Genomic DNA, 21,949 nt, shown 5'->3' on the forward strand with positions numbered 1-21,949 from the left:
AAGTTAGCTCCAAACAAGTACCTATGGAACAATTAGATTTAGGACTATGTAGATATAATGGAAATTTATTTGATAATTCTTACTGTCGCTCTTTCCACGATTGTGCATGAATTTTACTTAGCAAATTTTCTAGTTATAATGAGTTAATACAAGGAAGCAAACTCGTGGGCTTTGAATTATTCTACTAAGCCAGCATTTCAAGAAAAAAATAACTAATGAACAACATTTGGAAGGTATGTGTGTGTGCTGTGTGTATATCTCAAAGAGACAGATCAGATACACTAGTAAAAATCTTATAGTTCACAGATGGTATGGGTTGAAGTTTTATCATACTAAAGGAAGAAAGTGAAATACTAACTGGCATGATTTAATCCTTCAGCTTGGTCTTTCAATTTCAGTGTTGATGGTTATTAATCAGAAGTAAGTATATGAGCCCTGATGGCAAAGGAGTTAAGAGCTCAGACTGCTAACCAAAAGGTCGGCAGTTCAAATCCACCAGCCACTCCTTGGAGACCCTGTGAGGTAGTTCTACTCTGTTGTATAGGGTTGCTATGAATTGGAATCGACTCAGCGACATACAACAACAAGTATCTGCTTAGATGTTTAGACTATGTGAAAATATCACTTGTATTTTTGATAGCCTAGTATTCCAGTATGGAGTATTGTCTGATTTAATGTTGAAAGATGAGCCCCTTAGGTTGAAAGGCAGTACATAATAGCCACAACAAGGGACTCAAACATACCAGTGATCATGAAGATGGCACAGGACCAGTCAGTGTTTATACATAAGATCAGAGCCGACTCGATAGCAACTAAAAACAACAGTCTTCAAAAAAACTTGGGCTATACTGCATATATTACAGAATTGATCTTTGTAAATATTTTTTAATATTGGTGGAGGGCAAATATTGATGGGTTATTTTGGATAATCAAATAGAAACAAAGCTTAAATTATATGTTTTGAACATACTTGTAGTGACATTTGGGTCACTATAACTTTGTATTATCTCCGTTGTGAGTGAGATAAGGAAGGCAGACATTGCCATTTTGCTGACAGAAAAACTGAATCACAGAATAGTTAAATGACTTTTCCAAGGTAGAGATGAAGCCAAGATTAAAACCTAAATGCCTTATCCTTCATCCTGGTGTTCTTCCTTCTAATTTATCCTATCATTTTTAATGGGCTAGTGAGAATGGCAAGGAGTTTTCCTATGTTCTTGGTCAAGATTTCGACTAGACCATTGGATTTCTAAGTGTTGGTCCCAGAGGTCATCTGCATGGCTCAATATGTTTACTGTTGTTGTTATTGTTAGGTGCTGTCGATTCCAACTCATAGTGACCATGTAGGACAGAGTAGAACTGCCCCATAGAGTTTCAAGGAGCAGCTGGTGGATTTGAACTGCCAACCTTTTGGTTAGCAGCCAAACTCCTAACCACTATACCACCAGGGCTCCATGTTTACTAATATATTTAATTTTATCACATTTTATAAAAATCAGAAGCCTCTCATCATAAGCAGCTAATTGTGCTTATTTGGTGATGAATGAGGTTATTAAACAGTGGTGGACTGGTTAATGACATTTAAAATTCTTGATCTAAATACTTCTTCTTAAGAGGAATTTTTAAAAAAAAAAACCAGCATATTGATTTTTCTGTAAAATGGCCATTATCATAAAAATTTTTGTGACATTTGATACCACCTGGCTGGATGATAATAGAGTTAATGACGAAATGAGACATGGTGACTGTACAGCCTACTCACTTATATTTGGTTTTACAGACATATTTGTTGTACTAGAACTTGGACTTTCTCCCCATCTTCACTGCCCACATCCCTGTGTGGGATCAGAGTTCAAGAATATATTGAAGTATTAAGTACATCTTAACTGGTTGCCATTGAGTTGATTCCAACTCATAGTGACCCTATAGGACAGAGTGGAATTGCCCCATTAGGTTTCCAAGGAGCAGCTGGTGGATTCAAACTGCCGATCTTTTGGTTAGCAGCCTGAGCTCTTAACCACTTCGCCACCAGGGCTCTAAGTGCATCTTAAGTATATAATAATCTTTATCCCCTACATTTAATAATGTTAGAAACCCTTTAAAAATAGCTGCCCATCACTTAGGTCCCTAGGTGATTTAAACGGTTTATACTAGACTGCTAACCTAAAGGCCTGGAAGACAGGCCTGGCAATCTGCTTCTGTTAAGATTACAACCAGTGTGGTAGACAGTATAATTGGTACTTATAGTCCTATTAGATGTTTCATGTGATCTGTAAAGATGCCTTTAAATCTATCAATTTTCCATTTAAATGTGACTGATATTTGGATAATGGCTAGCCCAAACATTGATTGCTATAGCGCTGATATGCTTTACTTATTTTGAGTGGTAACATTCTCAAAATAAATAAAATTTGCTTAAGTGGAAAAAAAAGAAAAGAAAAGATTACAAAAAGAAATCCGTATGGAGCATTCTACTCTGTAACATATGGGGTCACCATGAGTCAGAATAGACCTGACCACTACTAACAACAACAGTCCATCGTTTAAACTGCCTTTTGGTTTATCTACTGTCTTAGGGTTCTCTAAAGAAACAACTAGTAAGGTGTGTGTGTAGTTGTATGTGTGTGTAGAGGGAGATGGAGATTGGTTTATTTTAAGGAATTGACTCACACAATTGTGGGAGTTGGCAAGTCTAAAATCTGTAGGTCTGGTGACAGGCTATAGAATGGAGATTTCTATAGTCTTGCATTCCAAAATCCATAGGTCAGGCAGCAGGAAGAATGAAGGAGTGGAGGGGTTCTGGAAAGGTACTATTTATAGTCTGGAGGTATAATATAAGCCTAGGCAAAACTCCCTTTTTTCTCTTAAGGTCTTCAAATGACTGGATGAAGTTTTACCTACTTATGTAGTGTATAATCTACTGTACCTCAGGCCAAATAATTTAATCACATGCAACTATTTCATAACAGCATCTAGACGAGTGTTTGACCAAACATCTGGGCACCGTGGCCTAGCCAAGTTAACACATAGAATTAACCATCACATCAACAAACATTTTGAGACTGTTGTCAGTAAAGCATTTATTAATAATGCATTAAACCTACAACAGTGTCTCTTTAGGATTTCTATATGTGCCTGAAGGAGTTAAAAAAAAAAAAAAAGTATTGTCACAATGTCTTTGCTTATACGGTATAAGAAATACCCTGTTATTCTATCATTTTATGATAACTGGAAATTTTATTCTGTGCTTTTCTAAAAATACACAGGTGAATCTGTACCAGAATACCAGATGGCTTTTCAAACAGAAGTTGGAAACCACCCCACTTTTGAAGATATGCAGGTTCTGGTGTCCAGGGAAAAACAGAGACCCAAGTTCCCAGAAGCCTGGAAAGAAAATAGCCTGGTAAGAAAAAACTAAATTATTAAAAACAGGAGTTCTGACTGAATATGTTCTAATGTTGTTTGAAGCAAAAATAGACTGTTAATAATGATAATAGTTTTTAGGGTTGCCTAATGCCAGAAATCCAATTTAACTTGATTTTTATAATGTTACATGTTTTCAAGTTTTTCAATATAAGAAGTCTCTTTTTTTAGTTTAGTTTCAGTACTATTTAGAGAGACTAATGGATGTGTCTGAAGTTCACCAGATTGGATTAGCAGCCGGAATAATTAACATGTTAATATTTTAAATGTTGTTGAAATTCCATCTTCTCTTGAGAGTGATAACAAGAAATGTTAATTAGCACATACAGATTCAATGGCTAATAGAAATTTAGGCTAGGTAATAGAAACCAAGGGATAGCCTATAAATTCTGCTTATTATAAATGCAGTTCACGACACTGAAGTCTCTTCAGATTCCTGCCATTTGAGTAAAATTGTTGCTATAACGCTGAAAAAATCTTACAAACATTTACACTTACACACACATGCACTTCCACAGTTTACTTTTTGCATATGTAGGATCAAAGGTTAAGCTCCCAGCTGTTAACCAAAAAATCAGCTGTTCAAACCCACCAGTGGCTTGGAGGGAGAAAAGACCTGGCGATCTGCCTGTGTAAAAATTACAGCCTAGGAACCCTGTGGAGCAGTTCTGCTCTGTCATGTAGGGTTGCTCTAGGTCGGGATCAACTTAATGGCACACAACAACAGAAAGAGCAAGAATCGTCTTATTATCCCTGTCATTTCTGAAGTTTTTTTGTTTTGTTTTTACTTTTGGACACATTCATGTCAACACTTAATATCTGTCTCATTCTTTCCATTTGGTCAATATTCCATTGTGTAATGTATCATAATTATTTAATTACTCCTGATTGAGGAGAATGCCCTATACTTATTTTTGAAACAATTTTTTAAAAGAATTAAAGTATGCCTATACATGATAAACAAAAAACAAGTTAAATAGAATATTAAAAAGGAAATGGAAAAGACTACCTATCTTTACCACCACTCTCCCAAAGTAACCCCCTTTAGCAGTCATCTTCTTTTTTTTAATTTCCTCTTCTACAAGTTACCGTTAAAACTTTAAATGATATATTTATTCCTATTTAGGTTATCTCTAATTAATCATTTCCCAGTTTTGTAATATTGTATCTATTATTAAGTCATTTATGTTTTCATTTTTAAAAAATCATATTTGTTGCCGTCGAGTAAATTCTGACTCATAATAACCCTGTAGGACAGAGTAAAACTGCCCCATAGGGTTTTCGAGGCTGTAATCTTTACGGAAGAGGACTGCCGCATCTTTCTCCTGCAGTGCAGCTAGTGAGTTTGAACTGCTGACCTTTCAGTTAGCAGTTGAGCACTTAACCTGCTGCACCAGAGCTTTGTTTTGTCTATAAGTTGATGTAAAAATTAAACTTAAAAAGTCAGAATTCTGCAGAATTATGATTATGTAAATATTCACTGCACAATAAAGTATTGTGCTGAGACTCCTAGAGAAGGAAATATAAATCCTATATTAGTTACTACTGTGGAGCCCTGGTGATGCAGTGGTTGATCGTTTGGCTGCTAACCAAAAGGTAGGCAGTATGAATCTACCAGCTGCTGCTTGGAAACCCTGTGGGCCAGTTCTACCCTGTCTTGTAGGGTCGCTATGAGTTGGAGTCCACTCAATGGCAACGGGCTTGGTTTGTGGTTTTCTGTTGGTTACTATGTAGTATAAGCTCCTGCCTGTTGAGGGAGAATGTTTCAAAAGTCACTATCCAAGAGATTGATTCTCTTTGATTTCTTGTCATCTTCCTTTTTCCTAGATTCTACTCAGAAGCAACATTTTAAAAAATCTTGTGTTATTTCTCTTTCTTATAAATCATTTTTTTCTTTAATGAAGTTTCTCCTTAAGTAATGTGTGTTAATATATGCAAGAGTGGTAAATATTTTGAATCCTTGTATGTTCAAAAATGTTTCTGTCTTGCCCCCTCACACTTGAGTAATAGTTTAGCTAGGTAATGGTTTCAAGATAAAAATAAGTTTCCTCACAACTTGAAACAAACTACTCCATTGACCTTTAGTATCCAGCCTTGCTAATGAGAATTCTGATGCCAGCCCATCTCATTCCCTTGTTTTTTGTCTTGTTATATATATTTTATCCTCGTTTTCTCCATAAGCTTTTAAGGCTTTTACTTTATCTCTGGAATTTTGAAATTTTACCTGAATGTATTTAAGCTTGCATCTTTTCACAGATGTTTTTATTGGTACTGGACATGTTGTCAGCTTGAAAATTCAGAACTTTCTCTAATTCTGAGGAATTTTCTTATGTTATTTTAAATATTATTTCCTCTCTCCCATTGCCTCCTTCTGGGATTCCCGCTAGTCAAATAATTAGATTGCCTGATGTTCAGATTTCAATTCTTTTGTTGAATTTTCTGCTATTTTGTTCTGACTTGTTCAAGATTTACTCAGCTTTACCTTTCAAGTCACTGATTTATTTTTCACCTTACCATTCTATTAGTCATCCGTTCATTAAATTTTTAATTTCCGCAGTCATAACTTCTAAAAATTGTTATTGTTTACTTATTCATTTTAAGAATTTAATAGCATTTTTTGTATCTCTGGAGGTGTTAGAATTCATGACACAATACAGATTAATTTTCTTGACTTTGAAGAACCAAAAAAAAAGGCAATTTAAATAATTTTACTATATATTTTCACATTTCAATTTTAGGTTGTCTTTTTAGGGTTAGAAAATTTTTGTTTTGGATCCTGACGTAGGTGATGTGGTAACATGTCAGAGAGAGGCTGGAGAGACATTATGTGTTTCCATACACGTTTAGTTTGAGTGTTTTCTTCGTTGGTCGTCTTTGTCAGTAGACTACCTTCAAGAAAGCCTTTTCTTTCAAATGAGATTAAAATCCTTTTCAGGTATGAGGTAATGGAAGGAACTGTTACCAAGCACCTATGCCCAAGATTGCCTCCAAACTGTAGTCCTGCTATGGGAACTGGGACAAACCCTTACAAGGTCCCTGGCAGCAGGCAAGAGGCTGAATCCTCTATCAGGATTAATTAGAGGGGCCAGCCTCACAGTAGAATATTCCTCAAAGAAAATTCTCTTTGTGAAATTTTATTCTAGTATGCAACTTCATCTTCCCTACATTGTTCTATTCACCTGGTCAAATAAAAAAAAAAAAAAATAGGATCCATTATTTTCAAGTATCTCTTGGCAACCCTACCATTACTTTCTACAGGATATGCCTTATATGCATATTTACCTGAAAGCTTTTTACTCCCAATTTAGAGTAGGTTTCTAAGTAAGGGATTAGTAAAACTTCGTTCATTTCCAACAAATGCGTTTAAATCTAGTGTGCTACAGTCAGTAGAGCTTCTCTGCAGTGACAGTCCAGTTCTGGAGTTAGATAGCACATTCGTAGATTATAAAAGGAGAAATACAGCACTGTCTAAAAAGAGACTTTTTTTGCTTTCATAGTGGTGTTGTAATTAAAAAAGCTTATTTTTAATTAATAAAACTCAAAATCTTCCAAATATTAATGAATGCAAAGAGTGGTTTTCAGAATTTACAATGAAAATATACTGCTTTAACAATCACACAATTTAGGGCTGTTGTTTTATACTAAAATATTTTAAACTGGTAAAACAAACAAATCATTGGCCAAGTTTATGTTAAAAATAGCTTGTTTAGGTATAATTTGCTCAGCCACACCACCATTCTCCATATTTTCATCCTTTCCAAATTCTTATCCTTTCATTTCTTAATGTCTTTAAAATGCTGGCTTGTTCTCTTTCCCCTATTAAAATGAATTGTCTTGTTTGTCTTTATTCCTTTGTCTTAGTTCTGCATTTCCACCCCATATATACTGAATCAGAATCAACATTTAATGAGATCCCCAGGTGATTCTTATGTATAATTTCCTGGGAACTTGTTAGAAATTCAAATTCTCAGCAGGGGGTTGAACTGGACTGATCTGGTTCAAACCCGTAGTTTTAAATGCTGGTCCCAACCCACTAAGCTGATTTCTTGACACACCAATGAGCCCCAGTTTGCATTTTACTGCCATTAAGTAAAAAAAGACAAAGTTCCTTGTATTACGTTCCCATCCCTCTTTTTTTTTCTGTTTGTCTTTTATCATCAGTGTTAGTAATGATGCCTCCTTTAACTCATTTATACAAATGTTAAATATTTTTTATTTTCTCCGTATCTACCGGTTTCATTTTATTCTTCTTTGCTATATCACCAGTTAGAGTCCCCTGTCAAAGCATTCATCTGATTTTGCCTGAATATTTATGGTTTTCTCCATTCTTGTTTCCCTTCCTCAAAATGTTTTAACATTTAAAGAGGCATAATTGACATAAAATACGCTGCACATGTTAAGGTGTACAATCTGATAAGTTTTGACATGTCTAGGTAGTCTGTATACCATTAAAACCATCCCTACGATCAAGACTGTAAACATGTCAATTACTCCCAAAAGTTTCTTTGTCACCCTTTGTAATCCTTCCCTCCTCATCCCCAGGCAACCACTGCTTTCTGTCTTTAGAAATTAATTTATATTTTTTAGAGTTTTATATGCATGGAATCGTACAGTATGTGTTGTTTTTTGTCTGGCTTCTTTCACTCAGTATAATTATTTGGAGTTCATCCATCTTGTGTGTATCAATACTTTATTCCTTTTTAATGCCGAGTATTCCATTGTATGGAAACGCTGGTGGCGTAGTGGTTAAGTGCTATGGCTGCTAACCAAAAAAAAAAAAAAAAAAAAAATTTGAATCTGCCAGGCGCTCCTTGGAAACTCTATGGGGCAGTTCTACTCTATCCTGTAGGTTCGCTGTGAGTCAGAATCCACTCGACGGCACTGGGTTTGGTTTGGTTTGGTTTATTCCATTGTATGGTGGATAGACTACAGTTTATCTATTTGCCTGGTTATGGATGTTTGGGTTGTTTCTGGTTTTGGGCTCTTACAAATAAAGTTGCTAGAATATTCATGTCCAAGTCTTTGTGTGGACATATGCTTTCATTCTCTTGGGTAAATACCTAAGAGTATAATGATTGAGTCATATAGTGGGTATATGTTACACTTTTTAAGAAACTGCCAAATGGTTTTCCAAAATGTTTGTACCATTTTACATTCCCAGCAGTATATGGAGGTCTCAGTTTCTCCACATTCTCCCCAACACTTGGTCTGGCCAGTCTTTTTAATTTTAGGGTTTCTAATAGGTGCGTAGTGTTATTTCATTGTGATTTTAAGTTACATTTCCATGATGACTAATAATGTTGAACATCTTTTCATGTGTTTATTTGCCATCCTTGTCCCTTCTTTGAGTGACATGTCTTTTTAAGTCTTTTTTCCATGTTTTAACTGAGTTTTTTATTATTATTATTATTAAGTTTTAAAGTTATTTATATGTCATGGATAAAAGTCCTTCCTCAGATACATGATTTACAAATACTTCTCAGATTGTGACCTCTCTTAACAATCCCTTTGCAAAAGCAGAGGGTTTTAATGTTGTTGAAGTCAAATTGAACCATTTTTTTTTTCTTCTATGGGCCATGCTTTTGATGTCACATTTAAGAATCTAGGTTGCCAGATAAATTATTTCATGGAGTATACTTCCACTAAAAAATGTATTCATCATTTATCTGAAATTCAAATTTAATTGGGCGTCCTGTATTTCTGTTACCTAAATATGGCAATCATAGCCTAAAATCATATGTTTGAAAGTAAATGTTTTAAAGATACAGGAAGTATAAATACCAGAGTAGTTGAAAAGTTTAAAGCATAATGAAGACAAACCCAAACAAATGAGTCTGAAGGGATTCTGGATGAGGTCCACCAAAATATACAAAATCTGGTTTTTAAAGAAGTTAAAATTAATCTTCCCAAAAAAGGGAGATTATTGTTCATTGCTAATATATAGGAACACTACAAAATGGAACTCTTTTTGATACTACCATTCAAACTAGTTTAAAGAAGAAGATGGCACACCTTTAAGTTTTAAGGTAGAGATGAAGCACTCTTGATTAGTAGTAAAAGAGAAAGCTCACCTGGAGATTGAGGCTAATGTGGTGCCAAAAATCCATGAAACTCGAAATTTATTTTTGAAGTGAAATTGGTGGCTATCGATTGAAATAATACTGTTGCATGTCAACAACAATGACATAAACATCTCTAACTTATATAGCCGTTCACTGTTGTGGATATTTCTTCAGGGAGTTAAAGTTTGCTTGCTTTTACTTGCTCCTCACCTTTTGAGAAAAGTGATCTTTTACAAAAACCTGAAGACTAAAAGATTTTTTTATAGCTATGTAAAATATTGAAGGTGGATTTTCTTTTAGCTCGTGTTGGAAACTCAAAAGCTCAATACAAATTCTTTGAAAAACAAAAACACCGTTTAGCACGTACTTTGTATTACAGGCAGTGAGGTCACTCAAGGAGACAATCGAAGACTGTTGGGACCAGGATGCAGAGGCTCGGCTGACTGCCCAGTGTGCTGAGGAGAGGATGGCTGAACTCATGATGATTTGGGAAAGAAACAAATCTGTGAGCCCAACAGTCAATCCAATGTCTACTGCTATGCAGAACGAGCGGTAAGACACTGAAGGGTTTGACATTTATCAATCAGTATTGGAAACTGAGACCAAAGAACAGGAAGGAGATACTGTTAAACTAGCCTGAGTGCAATGATTAACTCATACAATCTAAAGTTATAATTTTTCTTTTAATAGTCTCATTTTTCTACTGAAATTTTTTTTTCTGGTATGAGTTATTATTCCATCCATAAGATGGAATCTGTTTTTTTTTTTATATCTAAAGATAGAGTAAAAGAGAATAGTCTTTCTCTATTAATGTTCCAGCTTACCTAAAATAGTAAAGGTAAAACATTTTCATAGTTTTAAAAAGTTTATAAATACTTCTACATATATTGTCTCATTTATCCTTTGTTATTGTTTTTCCATCCTCCTGTCTTTTTTTTTTTTTTTTTTAAAGGAAATAAGACCATGAACTTGCCTATGTATCTATCTAATCACTGTTTCACCGGAGAATAAGGTTTCTAGATTTCCTATCCAGGGCTCGCTCTTATAGAATATACTACAAATTTTACCTGAAAGCAATTTAAAAGGTCTTTCTGTCCTATCATAAACATTATTTTTGAAACATTTCTTTGTTAGAACTATGACTTTTGGTTCTAAATAAAAGGGTTTTTATTTAATTCCTACTACTTGGAAATTTCAGACTGTATCATCTATATTCTTTGTTCTATGTTTGGAAAAAGAAATCTTCCTATGAATATGTTGTTTTATCCAATACATGTTTAAAAAAAAATTCACAAAGGTATCCAGAAAAGGGTTGTAAGAAAAAACTGAGGTAAAAATACACTGAATTCTTGAATCAGTTTCTTTGTTATTTTCTATTGTTCTAATTTCTGAGCAATTTGTGTTATGAACTATGGGCCAAAAATTGGATTTATACTACTAACGTTTAGATTGAATTGGCTTCAGCATATAAATCCTTAAACCCTGTACATCAAGTCAAGGAGGGTAGATACCAACAATTCTAATATAAATTTTCTCACTTTCTACACACACAAAGACAGTCCTCTGTTTCCATTCCCCCTCATCCCCATATTTTTATTTGCTGTAGTATGCAATTTGTATCTCTCTTAAGGGTCAGCTACTTTTACCTTAAGTACTTTTGAACTTTTCTTGGAAAGTAAGAAACCCTTGTTGCTTGTCTTTGCTTTGGCCATCCTTTGCCTCCTGTGCTATCCAGCTCTACCCCTTGCATGCTCATCTCCAGTTATGACTAAATAATTTCCCTTAAATCATAGATCATCAGCTCATCCCAAATTCATTCTCACTATAGGCTTTATTTTATGGGCTCTTACCCTCCATCCCTCCTTAGCACCCTTTTCCCATGCCATGTAACAGCTTTTCTTCTTCCCCCTCCTCATTTGCCTCATAACTTAATCAGTCTTCCTTCATAGTACTTCTTCTCCTTCAGTTGCTCCTTTTCTCCTGAAACACTTGTGTCTATTAATGTTCCCAGTGTTTATACCTTCATTGTTTTAATTAAAGCTACCCTTGGTTTTTATTTTAAACAGATTTTTAAAAATAATATAAACATATTACAATGTGATGCTCAAGAGCCATCACTGTCAGGAGTGACCATGACTGTGAAGAACCCTGATAACTGGAGAGCAATTCTGAATCCTTGATCTTTTATCTAAGTGTCCCATTCTGCCTTATACTCTAGGCCTTTCATGTGCATGGCTCAGACTATCCCTGGAAAATGTATTCCATTGCTAGATTATGCCTCCTAATGGAGACACTTTGGAACAACTTAAAAGCTTATGTTCTTTGTGCCCTTTGGCCATTGGACCTTAACTGATAACCTATTTGTTAAGGAGACACTATGTATGTAGAATTATGAAGGTACAAAAGAAACAGATGCCATGGTTCCTCCTCTTACGGAACTAAATGTCTGGTTGTGCAGGCATCTTTATTATATAGTTCATAAAGGTATATTTCGGGATGTTATGGGGAGATTTTTAAATTAACCCTTGTCAACCAAAATAGTGAATATGTATAAAAATATCTAGATCCACATAGGTTTTTCATTGGGCTTAATTCACATAAAACTATCACACTAGCAAGTTATTAATTAATACTTGGTTATTTCATTAAAATTTTTAAAAACATTTAAAATAATATGGATTGTGAATAGAATAAAAAGTAGCTCAGATTTTAAAATCAGAGGTGGTAAACTTGGAGAGAACAGTTTGTCATAAATGTGCTTTTTCAATGTGACACTTTTTTTCTTTCTTTAAGCAACCTGTCACATAATAGGCGTGTGCCAAAGATTGGCCCTTATCCAGATTATTCTTCTTCTTCATACATTGAAGACTCTATCCATCACACTGACAGCATTGTGAAGAATATTTCCTCTGAGCATTCAATGTCCAGCACACCTTTGACTTTAGGGGAAAAGAACCGAAACTCAATTAACTATGAACGACAGCAAGCACAAGCACGAATCCCCAGCCCTGAAACAAGTGTCACCAGCCTGTCTACCAACACAACCACAAACACCACTGGCCTCACTCCCAGCACTGGCATGACCACTATATCTGAGATGCCATACTCAGATGAAACAAATCTGCATGCCACAAATGTTGCACAGCCAATTGGGCCAACCCCTGTCTGCTTACAGCTGACGGAGGAAGACTTGGAGACTAACAAGCTAGACCCAAAAGAAGTTGATAAGAATCTCAAGGAAAGCTCTGATGAGAATCTCATGGAACATTCTCTTAAACAGTTCAGTGGGCCAGATCCACTGAGCAGTACCAGCTCTAGCTTGCTTTACCCATTCATAAAGCTCGCAGTAGAAGTGACTGGACAGCAGGACTTCACACAAGCTACAAATGGCCAAGCATGTTTAATTCCTGATGTCCCACCTACTCAGATTTATCCTCTCCCCAAGCAACAAAACCTTCCTAAGAGACCTACTAGTTTGCCTTTGAACACCAAAAATTCAACAAAGGAGCCTCGGCTGAAATTTGGCAGCAAGCACAAATCAAACTTGAAACAAGTAGAAACTGGAGTTGCCAAGATGAATACAATCAATGCTGCAGAACCTCATGTGGTGACAGTCACCATGAATGGAGTGGCAGGTAGAAACCACAGCATTAACTCACATGTTGCCACAACCCAGTATGCCAATGGGGTAGTACCATCTGGCCAGACAGCCAACACAGTGGCACATAGGGCCCAAGAAATACTGCAGAGTCAATTCATTGGTGAGGATACTCGGCTGAATATTAATTCCAGTCCTGATGAACATGAACCTTTACTGAGACGAGAACAACAGGCTAGCCATGATGAAGGTGTCCTGGATCGTCTTGTGGACAGGCGGGAGCGGCCCTTAGAAGGTGGCCGAACTAATTCCAATAACAACAACAGTAATCCATGTTCAGAGCAAGATGCTCTTACGCAGGGTGTTCCAAGCACAGTACCAGATCCTGGGCCATCAAAGCCCAGAAGAGCACAGAGGCCTAATTCTCTGGATCTTTCAGCCACAAATATCCTAGATGGCAGCAGTATGCAGTGTAAGTGGAAGTACTGTTTAATCTCTTCTCTGTGTCTTTTGGGACCATTTAATTAACTGCTTAGATGAAATCAGATTGCATTTCAATTAGTGATTATCTTACTTTTGCCACTTTTGGAAATAAAGAAACTATTTGGTAGCCCTCAAAAGTAATTCGACTATTGTAAAGAGAATAAGGTAAAATTTTTGTCATTGAAAATTTAAAAGTGAGTGTTACAGTACTCAGAATAATAACCAATTTAATATGTACCTTATGAGGCTGCTGCTTTTAAAGCACCTCACCTTGTCACTATGAATGGTAGAGGTTAAGAAAATATTCAGTAGTTTAAAAGCTCCAAGTAAAGTGATATCAGTATAACTTTTGAAAAAGTTTGTTGTGCATTTTAGTATCTATTATATCTACTTAAGATTTTATCAGACTAATGTTAATAAACCTTTAAAATGCAGAGAAAATTCAGAAAGATGACCAGAAACTATAAAGCTGATCTCAGGGTTTTTTTTTGTTTTTTTTTTTTTTGTCTTTTTCAAGAATTATGAGTTGAGTCCCCGACATGCCAATAGTTTCATGCTGTGGGCCCCATAGCGGCTTAAACAAATAGATACTTGGTTTCTGGCCCCGAAGGAATTACAGTGCAAAACAAGAGAGCTCACCAAAATCTGTTAACAGTCAACATTATACAAAATGGTTTCTCTTTTTTGGACTTGACAGCACTCATAGGGGAAAAAAGTCATGTTTTGTGATTGTCAAGGGCTACAGAATGGGTAAAAGGAAGGCTACAGGTCTCAAAAAAAAAATAATAATTAGTAGACTCGAGCCCCTTTCCTGAGTGGCCTTTATCACAGACCAATTGCAGGGCTCTGTTGAGTAAAAAAACAGCAGGCATAGGAGAGGGAATTTCTAGAAAATTTGTATTCTGATATTTCTGCCATTCTTCTGAAAAATACTTTATGCCAGATACCTTTAAAATTTGATCTACTTTAAGCATTAAGCAGAATGATTAAATGCATTTTGCTATGTTAGAACCTCTATCAGTAACCAAAGGATATGGAATACAATTGAGAACTTTGAATTTCTCCTGTTTTTCATTTTTCCTACATTGTTTTCTTTCTTGCCTTATAGAATAATTAACCAATTATAATTAAAAACAAAAGTTCAGCTTAAAAGAGTCTCAAAAATAAATAGGTTGTTAGGCTTTGCCTAAACAAACATTGCCTGGCATCATCAATTTCAAGAAATACCCATTAGTACCTCTTGCAGACATTGGTTTTGACCTGTTCTTGAGTAATGTAAACCCTAACCCTCTACTTTGGAATAGTTTCTTTATATATAGAGTTCATTTTTCTATATTTTTATTTTTAGTAGGTGAGTCAACACAAGATGGTAAATCAGGATCAGGTGAGAAGATCAAGAAACGTGTGAAAACTCCCTATTCTCTTAAGCGGTGGCGCCCTTCCACCTGGGTCATCTCCACTGAACCACTGGACTGTGAGGTCAACAACAATGGCAGTGACAGGGCAGTTCATTCCAAATCCAGCACCGCTGTTTACCTTGCAGAGGGAGGCACTGCCACAACCATGGTGTCTAAAGATATAGGAATGAACTGTCTGTGAAATATTTTCAGGCCTACGGAGTGAAATTATTTTTTGCATCATTTAAACATGCAGAAGACATTTAAAAAAACCGCTTTGTCCTCCTGTCAGCACCCCCCCCATTCTTGCAACAAGAACTTGCTTTAAATAGATTTCAGCTATGCAGAAATTTTAGCTTATGCTTCCATGTTTTTTAATTTTTTTTTTTAAGTTTTGCACTTTTGTTTAGTCTCGCTAAAAGTTATATTTGTCTGTTATGACCACAGAATTATATGTGTGTGTATCAAAAGTGGTCTCAAAATATTTTTTTAAAAAAAAAAAGCAAAAACAGTGTATTGCTGATAATCAGTTTGGACCGGTTTCTAAAGGTCATTAAAACAAAAGCAAATTAAGACAGGTTTGACTGCAGTGGTGTCTGGTATCCATGTTTTATTTCTGGGCACAAGGTGGTTTATATGTTGATATGGTCCTGAACATGTTATCTGTCGGACATTCTTTTCTCTTGTGTTTTGTTTGAATGTGCAATAGTGTATAGGCCACAAATAAGCTTTCCTGTAAAGCTCTCTTCCTAACAGGACACACATTCTTCCATAGTATGAGCATTATTCTCCCAGCCCCTCACCCCCATACTTTTGGCCCGTCAGTTCTATGACAGTGAATTTTGCACAGGCAAAAGCAGCTACCTGATTTCATGCTGTATCTCTCCTTATCATGGAGAATGTGGAAACCTTGTCTCAAAGGGCTCTAAAGAAGGAACCACCAAAACCTAATTTGAAATGCCGTTTGTTTTTAACCTTCCAAATCCTAAATATTTCCTTCCAGGCATTTTAGTAAACATATTTGATTCTGGTTTTGGAAGTTCATAAGAGAGCATAGAACAAAATAGAGGAAATCAAATATTAGCTTTTCCCATTTTATTTTATTTTTATATGTATTCATATCCCATATTCATCTATTTAAGAAGTACATTTTTATCAGAAAACTTATAGAGCTATACTTATAGGGAATTTTTAAGTAGGTAAATGGTTAAGACAATATAGTATTATAGCCTTCACACTCTGAATAGGCCACCTTTGACTCAAATAAAATTAACTTTCCTGTTGAAAAAAACTTCAAAAGTAACTCATAGTTTTGAACCAGTAAGTATCTTTTAAAAATTCTGTTCCCAAGCAAAACCTGGTGACTTTAACTGAAAATGATTCCTCTTCCCATGGCCTAAAACACTGTGTAAAAAAAATCATTAAGCTGGCATGCCGAATCCCTGTGGATGGAAGGATTGCTGCCAGAGCTACCTGTTTGAGCAGACTGAGGCTCACCTCTCTCTTTTCAAACTCGTGGGTTTCTTTCAGAATTTCTCCTTTGGCCAGCTTTTCCCATGATCTTCAGTTTGTGATCAGCATTTGTTATATACATTAGAATATGCCTTTTCATGATAACATGTATCCTTCAAATCTGTTTTAAGTTCCCCCTGCTGCTTTCATTATTAATAATCTCCTCTAAAACAACAATCTTTATATTTTTTTTTAAGTAAAGCACTTTCTGTCAAATAAGGGACATCTTTTTTTGAATAAGCACAAATTATTTTCTATCAATTTATGAACAGTAATGATCTCACACTTTTTTTTCCCCCAGATTCTCAGAGTACTTAAAAGATGTTATCTAATTACGTTTTGACTAAGATTTCTCTGGGAAATAGAAAGCTAAGAGGAAAATCCCAAAATTTTAGGCTTAGATGTTTATGTCCTAAGCCATGTTTCTCATTCGTACTCTTCTATCTTCATCATTTAGCTAAAGACAGCCTAAATTTTCCAATTTGCTTTCCAAAATACATGTGACTTGTACATAAACCTTCTCTTCTTGGCCATCTTATGAATTAGGTGTTATAACACTTAACCATTTATTCAGCTGGCTTGCTGAACACAGTTTGGAATTCTTAGAATTAAGATTATTTTACTGGTGCCCAGGATTTCTACCTTTTATGTTTTATTAGCCTGTACGGCAGGATGTATATGTGCTGACATTTTTGTAGAAAATTCAGTCATCATGCTCCAGCACAAATGTGGCTTGTATATAAGCCAAAACAATTACCTTAATGATTTTAGAAGTTAGGCAAACATAAGACGACATGTAGACGCGTCTGTGCTGATTGTTGCTTGAGAAATAATCACTAATTTAAGACAAAATTCAGTCCCACATCTGCCATCATGAGTCTTAAAATCGTTTCACTTCTCTTCACTCCTAACATTCTTATATTACAGAGCTAAAGGTAAAGTAAGTTTTAAGGAAAAAGTGAAGGTAACTTGTGGAAATTGAGACTTTTTCCTAAATTAATCCCATGCTAGATTTGGAGGAATTATTTTAACATGAGCTTTCAGTCTCATCAGTTCTTTGACTCCATCTGGAAAATTATCTGCTTCTAGTGACTTAGAAAACTCACTTACCAAGAGAACTAACCTAGTAGGATGTAGGAAGGATAAAAGGATACTGTCCTGTTAATAAAACAGTTCAGTGTCACTTCCTTACATGTATCCATTTGTTCCAGAAAATGTACATTAGTTCCGAAGGTAGAAATCATTATGAGAGGAAGGAATGCTCAAGTGAATACGTGTTTCAGTGGGAATAATCACAAAATTTGCCAAGTGTTTTTACCTAAAACATTTCCAAATTTGGCTTTTAAAGCCAAATAGAATACCAGGTGTAGGCTGGTTTCTAGTTTCTGTAAACATCTCTCGAGAGAGACATTTAAAATGGAAAGATATTTCAATTAACTTTTTTTTTTTCATATTTATGGGGATGAATATTTCATTGGTGGTAGTTTGCTCATAGAATTTGAGATTACATTATATTTCTGTATAATATTTTATAAATTTATGTTGTCAGTTATATGCAAGTTATTATATAACTTCACAGATTGCTTTATCTTCCTTGCTAACTCCTTGAAGTTAGAATCTGTATACATGTTAGTTGATTAGACCAGTCATTCTAGAAATTGTGTAACACCCCCGTGTACCCCAGAATATTCATACCTTTTACTGGCAGGTCACTCTTCCAATAAAATTGCATTTTAACTTTTAGATTCTGAACTATGCAAACTTTAGCAAAAACTACCTTGCGTGATCCCTACCAAATATATTCATTGTTTAAGTAAATCTGGCAAATCACTGTTGGAGCTAGTTATACAAAAAAAAAAAAAAAAGCTGCTATTAAAAGAGGGCTTACCCACAAGTTCCCACATTAAATTAGTATACAAGAACAGAGGAACTCACGGGGCTCTCAGGTGCACCTGGCTGGATACTTTCCTTGAATTATTTCATAGTTTATATCTGACTTACTCTGTCCTTTGATTATATGATTTGCAAGTCAGGAAAGTTTTCCTCGTATATATCCTGCCTTCCTCCTGTTTTATTTTAAATCCATTTCTCTTACCAATAGACAAAATAGAGAGAGCCGTTGGTCATCCTCTTCAACAATGTTATTCTCCTGAGTGCTTCAGGCCTCTCAATGTCTCAGTCTCAATTTTATCTCATGGCAGATACATTTGAAATTGAACACTCCAGAAGAATTTATGTTTATATTAAAATTATGCCCAAAATAAACCTATCGTATCTTGAAAATTCCAGTTCCGTTACTACTGTGATGTTCATAGTGTTACTATTAAATGTCGTGAACGTACACATGCAATTTTAAAACCTAATTTGAGGTCCAGATATTTAAATCTGAATATGAGAGAGGGAATCTTTAGAACTAAATCACATAATTAGGGCATCCAGTTTAAACAAATCACTGTATTTTAAATTACAGCTTGATCTTATTCAGTGTTTTAAAAGGCAACATGTTAGTTGTTTTTTTTTTTTTTCCATTTTATGTGAACTTTTATATTTTGGAAACATTCTCATATTTTAAACTCACTGTATAGACATAGTAATACTTAAAAACTCAGGGCCTCTTTCATCACTTTATACACTGAGAAAATTTAATTGGTAGCGAACAAGCAATTGGATTCAGTTGAATATTTAAAGTGTTTGTTGCACAGTTCATTTAATTATTTGCTATAATTTATATAGACATAATAACAGATTTCATTATTCATAAAAACTTGCCCCTTTCTGTAATTACTTAGTAGAAGGAATGACTCAACTAATTGGCAACATGTTGCAGCAAATTTAGGCCTTAGAGTTGAAGCACCTTCTTCAAACCATTTCTGTCCTTTGGTTAAGTGGTTTATACATGATGGGACAAATTATTTCATTTTGTTACATTTCTTAATGTGAAAACTTAATAGTTTGTCTGAGGTAGAATTTTCTCAAGAGGAAATCTAACATTATAAAACTTCTAAAAGTGAACTAATAAATTTATAGCTTTGGTAATAGCTTGCATTTTTTTGAAAAGGTAACTTAGAGTAACCTACCTGGTGTATTTATCACACTGTCACGTCCAAATAGAAATTTTGTTTTAACTAGACAAGTTCAAGCTCCAGCTTATATGCTGTGTATTTAAAATCTTAGCAGTGAAGACATTTGTAACCAGTCTCTTATCTTGAGCTCTCCACCTTATTATCAATCCTTTTAAGTATGTAAGGGATAAACATTTTCAAAGAACATTTAATTAGTAAAAAACTAAATTACTGAAAGATGCAAGTCAAAAAGAGTTAGGTCCCTGTTTGATATTGAATTGCTTGGCTTCTGTGGCTTTTCTTTTTCTGGTCACATTTATTTATTTAAACAATTTTTGTATGCTTTGTCATTTCATTCCCATAGAGATTATATTGTATAAGTGTTTGTATAAGCGGGAATCATACTTATTTTTCTGTTGATAAGTTTTCCAGTGAAAATACGTGGACAATTGTGTAATACACTAACTCTTAGGGTGTTGTAGTAGCTGAAACATGGAGATGTGCAGCCGCCATGCTTTTTCTGAGTGGACAGGAGAAACATAAGCTATGGAACATTCATTTCTGAGGATGCTTTTCTGGAAAAACAAGTCTGAAAAATATTGGCAATTCCTCAGAACCCTCTTTCTTGTTAACGGGTATCTTTTGTTGGTGTGTTTTGCTCTTACAGATAGAATATCATATATGGATTTATGAATAATTACTTTCAGTTACTTTGCTTTTGTATAAGCTGTCTGAAACCTTGCTATGCTGTACAAGTTGTGTTTGATGGATCAGTGTGAGTATGAAATAAAGGAAATCACTTTTCTTTTGTATTATCTATGGATGCCACTATGAAAGCTGACATTAAGCCACTAAAGAGTTTTCTATGAATAATTGTAAGTAAGCAAATGCTTCAATATCCATAAACCTAAATAAAAAGAATGTATTGATGCAGAGACATTAGAGAAGGAGATTTTAAGACAGTTCTTTAGGTTTAAAAAAGGCTTGCTGTAAAATGGTGCATTATTCCATTTATTAAAGATCATATTAATGACAGTGGTAATTGTATCTTTTTATTTTATGAGGTCACCAGAAATTACGATGGCTGGTATTATATTTTAGGTATTTTGCACTAGAATAGTCAGTATTCTATCTAATAAGACTTTCATAACTCAGTATGATATGTTAAAAAAAAATCAGCTAAAGGTAGAATAATAGTTGCTACTTCCTGGCCACCTTCTATATGTCAGATATTGTATTAGTTACTCTACGTATGTTGTTGATAATTTTCACAACAGTCCTACAGAATATATATTATTGTCTCTATAAATGAAGAAACTAAGGCTCAGAGAAGTTAAATACCTTGCATAAAGTCACAGAACTGATAAATGATTAGATTCTAACTTGAATATGTCTGAGATAATACCCATACTTTTTCCACTACATCATTGTCCTATATATATGAGATATATGTATATATATATTCCCCCCCCCCCACCACCACCACCATTTTGCTTTGATCTGTAGTTTTCAAGTTTTGGTTTTGGCAAGGGGAACTTAAAAATGAAAATGGTTCAGTGGTTTGGTAGAGTAGCCAGGAACAGGGAAGATACATGAATCAATTTGAGGGTACTGAAAAGCTACCAGGTACCAAAACAGCTGTCTCTATTGGCCTAACATTATGTCTGTGCTTCACATTGTCAAAGAGGGCAGTGACCCTATAAGCAAAAGGAGCAACACAAAGCCCTGGAGTCCTGAGGGGGTAGCGTGTTTTCAGGAGGATGGGAGGTTGATAAGAGTAGAATGCTAGGTTGAAGAATGGAGATGGCCAAGAGGAACCCAGGTGACCCAGAAGGGACCGTATCACAAAAGGGTTAGCTAGCATCGTGTGCTAAAATTTTGGACTTATCCTGGAAGAGAGTGGAGGAACTTAAACAGGGGAGTTTCAAAACCAGATAATTCAGCTGGTATTATGAAGAATGGATTGGGAGAAAGGGATTTGAATATAGAAACATGGAGATAGGAGACTGATAAGGCACTGGAGAGAGAGGATGAGAAACTGAACCAGGACTGAGTCCGTGATGTTGGGAAGAGGAAGCAGATTGGCCAGAATTAGAGAGAAGATCAGTGGGACCCCATAATCTACTAACTAAACTGAGCATAGGAAAGGTAAAGGTTAACTTCAAGGTTCTGCCTTGGCAAGGGAGTGATCATCCCTCAAGAAGTGAAAAAGGTCAAGGAATGTGCCCCTGATGGAAGAAATCGCCTGTTTTAAAATAGAACCATTTTGACATATTCTGCTTTGTTAGTTACATTCTGTGTTCAAATTTTTGGTTCCAAAAATAATATGCAGAAACATTTTACCTATTATATCAGAAATGTTTCCTGAACAGAGCCTTCCCTGGATAAGTGACACAGAGAGTCAATTTGATC

The 21,949-nt window shown here is 35.2% G+C and overlaps 1 protein-coding gene across 4 annotated transcripts in view; it reads left to right on the forward strand.

Annotated features, from left to right (window-relative positions):
* BMPR2 (bone morphogenetic protein receptor type 2) overlaps nt 1-20,572 on the forward strand; it is a 150,920-nt gene extending 130,348 nt beyond the window's left edge. For all 4 annotated transcript variants that reach the window (XM_049887886.1, XM_049887888.1, XM_049887885.1 and 1 more), the window contains 4 exons: nt 3,267-3,403; nt 9,865-10,037; nt 12,279-13,555; nt 14,915-20,572. In XM_049887886.1, coding sequence (XP_049743843.1) covers nt 3,267-3,403; nt 9,865-10,037; nt 12,279-13,555; nt 14,915-15,165 — 1,838 coding nt within the window. In that variant the 3' untranslated portion in view covers nt 15,166-20,572. The remainder of the gene's footprint in view (nt 1-3,266; nt 3,404-9,864; nt 10,038-12,278; nt 13,556-14,914) is intronic.
* Nucleotides 20,573-21,949: the final 1,377 nt, after the last annotated feature.

The sequence above is a fragment of the Elephas maximus genome, chromosome 6 (genome assembly GCF_024166365.1).
Source record: "Elephas maximus indicus isolate mEleMax1 chromosome 6, mEleMax1 primary haplotype, whole genome shotgun sequence".
Classification (NCBI taxonomy): domain Eukaryota; kingdom Metazoa; phylum Chordata; class Mammalia; order Proboscidea; family Elephantidae; genus Elephas; species Elephas maximus.